The 9,105-nt window shown below is 41.3% G+C and overlaps 1 protein-coding gene across 4 annotated transcripts in view; it reads left to right on the top strand.

Annotated features, from left to right (window-relative positions):
- sptbn4b (spectrin, beta, non-erythrocytic 4b) overlaps positions 1-9,105 on the top strand; it is an 81,711-nt gene that overhangs the window by 2,895 nt on the left and 69,711 nt on the right. For all 4 annotated transcript variants that reach the window (XM_031863550.1, XM_031863548.1, XM_031863551.1 and 1 more), the window contains exons 2-4: positions 7,738-7,895; positions 8,215-8,366; positions 8,526-8,699. In XM_031863550.1, the coding sequence (XP_031719410.1) occupies positions 7,751-7,895; positions 8,215-8,366; positions 8,526-8,699 (471 nt within the window). In that variant the 5' untranslated portion in view covers positions 7,738-7,750. The remainder of the gene's footprint in view (positions 1-7,737; positions 7,896-8,214; positions 8,367-8,525; positions 8,700-9,105) is intronic.

The raw sequence follows: 9,105 nt of genomic DNA, 5'->3' as shown, positions 1-9,105 counted from the left end.
CTCTCTCTCTCTCTCTCTCTCTCTCTCTCTCTCTCTCTCTCTCTCTCCCTCTCCCTCTCTCTCTCTCTCTTCATCTTTCGGGTGATATGCCCCACCGGCTCTTTCTTGCTCTTTCGATTTCTGTCCTTTTCCCTGATTCTCACTATTTCACCTCTCCTCTTCCACGTCAGCCTTTCTGGCTCCCTGTAACATCTCTCTTCTATAAAATCACTCCCTCTTGATTACGACTGCCTCTCTCACTCAAATCTAACCTAACCTCAAAAAGAGATGGACGATCAGAAAGTATTCATGGGAAGGAAAAAAAAAGTAATATTGCCAGCTTAATCAATCAACTTACCTTTTAGGCTACGTGTCTGCTACACAGCTGTCATCATTATGTAAAAATCCACTCTATAGATACCCTCACCAACTAGTGCTTGCTTACAGTCTAAATGAATCCTGTACAGTGTACACCATGTGTTTCAGTCTCAAGTTGGTGTTTGGTCAGTCGGTGACATCCAGTATTGTAGAATCCACCCTGATAACTGTTGGGCTAAGGAAAACGTGACCTCTGGAGGAGGGAAGAAAGGGTCTGATGAGGGGTTCCTAAAGAGGGGATCTGGGCCCACTCAGTTGTTTGCTGTTTGTTTACTCTTCAGAGGTTACTACAAGATCAAAAGAATACAATGACACACGTGTAATTCTGGATCAAGTCACATTACTTTACTGACTCAAACCACAGACGTTTCTAAAACCTTAGATGGACTTATGGTTTAATTCTTCTTCCAGTTCCTCTTGTGTGCATCTAGCTAGTAGGCAGTGCTTGACCTGACGTGATGGGACCTCTGAGACGAAAACTATGCAAATTCTAACTAATATAACTCAATAAATAATAATCCAAAAGAAGCCAACAAGCTCCTTTTTTTCAGCACCATCCAGCACAAGCGTAAGCCGCTCCGGACCGGCAGCTTTCGGCCACTGAACTCGCGAGTGTTGGCGACCGAGCTGCCTCACTGCAGCATTCACGGGTTAGGTGCTTGTTTCAAGGGCGCCTGACGTTTGGCATCTTGTGTACTGGAAAGAGTATTGTCACTCTTTGGTAATAATGGGCGTCACCGTGCCCAAAATGCTTCTAACCCAAAACACCAGTTGTGTAGGCCAGAGACGGGACTGGAGGTTAGGACACTGCAGGGACAAGTGGGAATAGAGGGACAGGGCGGGTGAAGAAGTGTGGAGGATAATAAAAGGAGAGAGCAGTGCAGGGTGTGGGGGGGGTCGACGCTTTCATTACACCATTGGTGTTATGGTGATTTATTGTAGTTACCAACGGCGACAGCATAGCTGGGGAGAGAGGGCAATAACAACACTGAGTGGTTTAGAGGAGAAAGCACAACAACTGACAGTTCTGCACACACACACACAGGTTGTATACACATACTATATAGTATATAATCGACTGAGTAGTAAATCAATAGAAAATGTATTAGTAATCATTTTGATAATCAATTATTCTCCTCTATTAATATGGTGATGTTTTTTTCAACTATTTTTTATGTGTATGGACTCAACAGTCAATTATTTAAATGAAAAAACTAATTGAGAGATTATGGCGATCATTAGTTTCATCCCTAATATTCACCAGTAACAGCTCGCTGTGTGATCATCTCACCAGTAAGACTGTTAATAACATGAATCAGAATACACAGTAATGTACAAGAAGAGGCTGAAGTGTATTCAAACAGCTTACAACTATGTCACTGCGACTGACAGGCAAGGACGAGCAGCTGAAAGAGCAACACACAAACACACTCAAACCACCTGGGGGGGGGGCAAAGATGGCCACTCTGAATATAGAACATTTCTTTTTCGATGCTGTCCTATAAACCGTGTTGAGGTTCGGGTTTGGGTCGGTCCACCAGAATAAAAACAGGGATGCCTCAGATGATCTACATGGTGAAGAGCGAGGGACGAGAAGACATCTGTGGTGCCCGTTATTGTTTTTACTTAGAATGTCAATCAAACATCGTGGGAGGGACATGACAACTCGACTATCCTCCTCCGCATCTGTTTCACGGCTGCAACCAACAATTATTCATGAATTATTCTCTCGGTTAATGGAATATTTGTTTTGTTCTTTTTGAAGAAAAAATAAATAAAAGTTACAGTTTCCCGGGTGACTTATTCAAATCGCTTGTTCTGTCTGATGAATAGACCAAAACCCAAATACGTTTTAGGTTACTACTCAATAAACACCAGCAAATCCTGAAATTTGAGAACCTTGAACCGGAGGATGTTTATTATTTATCCTTAAAAATGGTCGCTGATTAGTTTTGTTGATCCAGTAAATGATGAATCGACATATCTATTCAGCCCGACTCTGCTTTCTCCTCACAAAGATAAGGCCCGTTCTGCAAAGGATTGATTTTCAGTAAAAAACGATTTTCATCATTGTCATATTTTGTGTCGGTAAAAAGGCAGGTGTTTGACTTCAATGTATGTGTGTGATTTTTCCACTGAGGTTTTACAATGAATGTGGGATCACACACACACACACACACACACACACACACACACACACACACGAACACACACACAGCGGTGATTCCTCCTCTTTCTTCCAGCTCCATGGAGAGATCAGAGAGGCTGCTGCTGTTGAAACATTTGATCCTTCAGTGTTGGAACAGTAGACTCATGTGTCCCGGACAGACTTAAACATATGAACCCTGTAACCCTGTTGAGTCCATCAGAACCAGAACCCGATCCCTCTCCAGTCTGGGAAAGCACAAAAAGATCCAGAAGCATCTTTTATCTGATCCTGTGTTCGTGGTGTTGTTTCTCTTACTCTTCTGCTCCAGATTTAGTGTTCGATTCGTCTGAGTTTACACAATGTCAACACAACTAAATTGATGGATCTCAACCGTTTTAACCAACGCAGAGAATCTACTCCATCACTTGGGTTTTAGTGCAGCTTTGTGGTTTTAGGTGTTGATGACTGATCAACTTTCCATACCGGCTGGCTGTGAGAGCAGCAGCATTACTCAGCACTTTGTTTTTGACGCTGCAGTCAGGTCGGATAACACTGTGTGTTTACAGTCTGTTTCACAACCTTCATGGAAGGGAATTTGCCTACAGTGTGTTTGTGTGTGATGATAAATGAAGAAACACAACTCAAGAGGCGCACGTTACCGATTTTTACACAGGAAGCTCAGTTTACTCGTGATGAGGAATGAACCCTTGTGAAGTTATCGGGTTTATCTTAGTTTGGGATGTGCAGGATCCATTCTTTTTGGCCAGGACATCTCAGACTCCACTCTTTCGAATTTGACCATTTATTTCGGGAATGTGGGTGTGATTGTCGCTCTTGCCTGGGGCCGGCTGATTCCTCAACAGCTGAGTCCGATTATTAGAAAAACAGTGATAACACACACACACACACACACAAATATAAATCAGAGCAGCGTGACTCTGATTGATTGAGGGACACCAGGTGGTTGAGGTTAGGCGAGGATCACGGCTAGGAGAACAGAGGACACACACACACACACACATATAGTATGTTGACTGTAATGAGATTAAGGCAGTTTAAATTACAGACTCTGTAATCCACCGATGGGTTTTGATTCCATTTGTTGATGTTATCATGACATCATAATGTTTCTTATAATGATTTATCATGATATTACAAACGTCTTACGATGGCTATTCTTATACTGTCGGCTTCTACCACGAGTCTCTCTTTCTGCGCTATAGCAATACGGTCATTTTCATTTTAAAGTCTGGTGACGCTGAGACAGCAATATTTTCATGGATTTTTAGCAATATTTCATTTAAGCAACAACATGGTTGAAAAAATCCAGCTAGTTTTCAGATTAGTAGGACTGTTAGGAAAACTGTTTTTTTGTTGGACAATATATTGCCCCAGAAATGATTTCCATCAATAATATTATTGTCATTTTAAAACCATTTTATGCCACTGATATTATGATAATATAATAACATTTGATGCAAGTACACCCTTTCAAAGCTCAATGAACTTTTAATTCTTAAGAATATTCAAACATTAGAATTGGAATGTGGAAAAAGAAAATAGAAATATTTTGAAATCAATACGACATGAAATGAAGCCACAAAACAATAAATGAGATGGACTCTCAGGCTCTGTTAACAAAAATGTGCAATGTCTTATAATGTCTGCAAACAGCGTTGTTTATTCTAGCGTCACATTAAATGGTGGTGACATTCTTATGTAAACAAACACGCATGTAAACACACAAGGCAATAGGGAGGTCAGCGAAAATGGTCAAAGTCATATCCTTATATGGTACGATAAGTCCTACAACGTAACTATTGTGACAGGCCTGCTGATTGGCTGTTTTATTCTCCACGTACTGCTCCGTAGCTGCGGCATGCATCTATATGAACCTTTTGCTAGCTTCATGCTTAGTAGATAGATATCAGTAAGAGGGCTGAATATCAGTCAGTTCAGTCGGCAGTGGACTGTGTGCAACCTACCTTGATTTGGCTCTCCCTCTCTAAAGGGAAATGCTGGTATATGTGAAACATGTACAAAGATTAAGGGAGGTTGAACATGGGAGATCATCTGAGATCACACCATCGACTGCCACTCATCTGAGGCAAAATACACCATGTTCAAATATATTATATAGAGGATGCATTAGCAACAATATATATATATATAAAAAAGCCAAACAAACACCGGCTTTTTAAAGGTTTAGGACTGCCGATCGGACAAAACAAGGCTTTTGAATATTTCCCTTTCGGCTCTTGGGCAATTCGATAAATATTTATCACAATTTTTCTGGCATTTTATAGACCAAGCTATTCCAGAATGTAATCACTCGTTGCATCACTGATTACATTATTTATTTTTTTGCGTGTAAAACTGATTTGATCGCGTCCTTTACTGAACGACGCAGTGAGAATAGCACCTTCTTTCACAGCTATAAACAAGCTGTCGTTTTCATTAGATGGATGCAGCTGACCTATAAATCAACTCCTTTTTCCCGTAGGTTTCACTTCTGCGGGGTTCAGCCCTCTATCTGCTTCATCACCAGATATACACAGCGCTGTGATGTTTTGCTGCTATTCTCTCCAGGGAGAACGGCTAAGTGCATGTGCACACAGCTACCCCTCCCCTCTCTGTCTTACGGGGCACGCTGACATTTACTCGATATGGCTACGTTGTTTTCCAGTGGCTTTAGGTTTGGTGACAGCAGCGAGGACTTTTGTTGCAGTGGCGAGGGAGGGAGAGGCCAGAAAAAGGGGGTGAGGGGTGAGGGGGAGACAAAGAGACTTAGGGTTGAGTCAGAAAACGACAGAGGAACCCCGAATGAATCAATTAGTCATGAATCATAAACCTCCAAAGATACAGTTTGTATTAATGCAAAACTGCAATGTAAGCACACGACGTGCACACACACACATGTATTCCCCTCAGCAGCCTTGGAGAAGAGCACCAAATGTTGTATCTTGTGTCTTGTGGGCACACGTGTGCTCTTCAGGAGAAACCAATGCATATATTTATGTGTGTAACACAAAGAGGAACGGGGCAGGAACAGGTTAAAACTAATGTAACAGTGTAACCTTCACCACGACTCGCATACGTGGCTATTTTTAGGATTCGCCGTAAACTCATTGTGGCTTGAAAAGTGGTCTTAGAAATTGTCGTCCCTGTTAGAGAGCAGTGTCTGTAGTCAGCTTGAAATGCATGTGTGTTACAGTGGATTGTTATACTGATGAGCTTTTACTGTGGGTGAAAAAAAGGATCAAAACGTCCTCAGTCTTTCCTGCTGCTGGCCATCTTTATGTTAATGTTTCAAGCACTTCCCAAAACATGCCTGCATAACTTTAAAAAGAACTATGCAGATTGCGGTATAAAGTGCTTTGTACATTGTTTTTAGTTTTTGACGACATACACTGACAGAGATTATAAATATGCAGATTTTCTGTTTAAAAGGAGATCAGTGAAATATCATGAAGAAAGTATAAAAAACTGCAAACTGTCTGCATAAGAGCGAGAACGTGTCCTGTCACAGAGTTTGCTGATCTGTATGTCTACTATGGATTTCCGGAGCTTGAAGCATATTGTTTACATATTCACAAAGGATCTTATCTTCACCACCATGGCTTCATAACTAGGATCTCTCTCTTAAGAAGTATTCACAAAGCTGCTGAGAGCAGCCTTTAGTAAGGATCAAATGAAATTCATTTATAGAATGAATAGATTCATCAATATGAAATATTGACTTGTTGCGTATATTTTAAATGGCATCAAACACATAACTTTAGGAGTTTTTATGAGTCCTGAAGTTAGGACTGAGATTCCCTTGTTTTAGTTTTCTTCTCATCAGTTACTGTTGGAGGGACTTTTAGCTTCAGGATGTGTTGTAAATACGTTCCCAGGAGAACATCCAGTGCGTTTTGTTAAGATTGGATGGAAATCTGTTATTTGATGTAAAATAAGACTGAAACTAATAAATATATGAAAGTTGAACTGATTCTTTTCGTTGTCATTTTGACGTCTTGAACATTTCCATTTAAGTTTGGAAGCTATTTTTATCCTCCGGTTGTCAGCTGTCAGAGAGACGAGCCAGATCATTTTTACTCTCTGTCTCCCACCTTCTGAGGGATTTTATTTTAAGCGTATCTTTTGTAGAAAATACTGCCAAGGACAGGTGCTGCATCTTTCATGAATGGGAAGGAAATGCTTTTCATGGACTCGACATGAATAGTAGTTGCTGTGAGCCGTGTCCTTTGTGCATTTTTAATTAAATCGGGAATATTGCAGTGAATGTTTCATATTTTTCCCCGTGAGAATCTGAATTTGTTTGGGTGAGCCTGTGTGGCTCAATAAAGGTCAAACGGTGTCAGTCAGAGTTTAATAATGAAGTGTGAGCTGCCTCTCCACACCACCTTTCTTGCTGCCCTTTGCATGTATGAGTGTGTGTCTGTACAGCACGTGTGTTAATATCTTAACATGAGGACAAAGACATTCCTAGTTGACTAACACTTCTACAATTTTGTCGACAAATAGGTCAGTCGATTTTAATCAACAGATCTGTATAACTGAGTTTCTCCTTGAGGAACAACACAAAGCGCCACTTTAAACCTTTTACATTTACCAGATATATGTACATATATATATATATATACATTTTCTTGGAAATGACTCATTCAGCATGCAAAAAGCATAAAAACAACTAATCCACTGAAGAACTCTTATTGGACTAAGACCAAAACAACTGTGAAGTAGACTAATCGACTAAGAGAGGGCATCCCTACTTTACATACGTTGAAATGAATGTACATGTGTGTATTATGTCTAAACATGTGTGTCAAAAAACTGCATTTTAACCATTTTGAACAAAACTGTCTCTTGAGAATAAGCACCACTACTTTGACATTAGGGCGGCAATTTACGATTCCTTTCATTATCAAGTAATCTGCAGATTATTTTCTTGATTCATTGATTAATCATTTAATATGTAAATTGTTCAATTGGTCATTGGAATTTCCCAGTCTTCAAATGTCTTATTTTATCTGACCAACCAAAACCCTAAGATCAAATATTCACATTTATGAAGCTGAAACTAGAGAATGTTTTTCATTTTTGCTGATTAAAAAAAGACATAGAGTTGTCAATACATTTTTTTACTGATCAACTAATTGATTGATTTACTACTTTGGGTAAATATGACTGACATCATGTATTGTCCTGTATCTGTGTGTGTGCTGCAGGGTGTCGGGCGCGATGGCTAATGCCTCCCCAGACCTGGACAACGCGGAAGCCCAGCGCCAGCTCAACAACAACAACCGACCAAGCAGCTCAGGATTCTGGGAGACGGAGTGCACCAGCTCCAAGCTGTTCGAGTGCTCCCGCATCAGGGCCCTGGCAGGTCAGAGGTCACGCACGTGCTAACTCACACACACACTCACACACACACACACACACATCTGCATGGAGGCATAGTGTTGGCATGGTGTTGGCTGTTTTGAATTTTAGTTTTTTTTTTCTGTTCAATAGTTTTATCAAGACTGATCTATGGCTTGACTTTTAAATTAAAAAGTATCAAATCAGGTACAGCATCTCACTAGATTAGGCTGTAAGCACAATATGCTTGAATGCTAATGTTAGCTAATATTATTTAGGTGAATATTTGACTCCAAGCATTATTCCTCCCTTTGATGTGACGCTGATTCGTTCGTTTCCCTCAGACGAGCGAGATGCAGTGCAGAAGAAGACTTTTACCAAGTGGGTTAACTCCCATCTGGCCCGAGTGTCGTGTCGCATAGCGGACCTCTACAACGATCTGAGGGATGGATACATGCTCACCAGACTGCTGGAGGTCCTCAGTGGAGAGCTGCTGGTGGGAACACACACACACATGCACATAACGGCAAATTACAAGGGGCTTGGTGTCTGTTTTGTAGTCTCTCGTCATTGATCTGTCTCAGCACGTGAAGTGTTAACTCTTAAAGGTGCTGTATGTGGTCTCTGTTTATAATCCCTGTGATTTCCCCCCCAGCCAAGGCCTACACGGGGTCGCATGCGGATCCACTGCCTGGAGAACGTGGACAAAGCCCTGCAGTTCCTTAAAGAACAGAGGGTTCACCTGGAAAATGTGGGTTCCCATGACATCGTGGATGGCAACCACCGTCTCACCCTGGGCCTCATGTGGACCATCATCCTACGCTTCCAGGTAAACACAAACCCATATACAGCACCCACGTTCTGTTAGGATTCTGACATGTTATCACAGCTCGTGATGTCGTGGTTAGGTTTGAGAGACTTCTTATGGCCATGAGAAAAACACGATTTTGGTTTTCTCTGACATCTGAAGTGTTATATTTCACCTTTGGTACCAGTTTTCAATATAAACAGTGAGGAAGCTGTGATTTTAGTAACGGTTAAAATAAGATTTCTCGCTGGTTGATTTGGCAATATGCTGGCTGTGATGAATATCTGTGATGCTGGCGCACGTTCCAGTGCTACCCACTGAAGCACAATGATGCTGTCATCGGCAGTGGCTTCATTTAGGACGAGCTGCCAGCGGTTCTGTTTTGGGGGGGGGCTGGTCACAACTGCCGCATCATCAGTGTGCGACA

The sequence above is a fragment of the Anarrhichthys ocellatus genome, unplaced genomic scaffold (genome assembly GCF_004355925.1).
Source record: "Anarrhichthys ocellatus isolate YVR2014 unplaced genomic scaffold, GSC_Weel_1.0 scaffold29, whole genome shotgun sequence".
In the NCBI taxonomy this organism is placed as follows: Eukaryota; Metazoa; Chordata; class Actinopteri; order Perciformes; family Anarhichadidae; genus Anarrhichthys; species Anarrhichthys ocellatus.
Note: the sequence above shows the minus strand (reverse complement) of the source record. Positions and strands in the feature narration are given on the sequence as shown.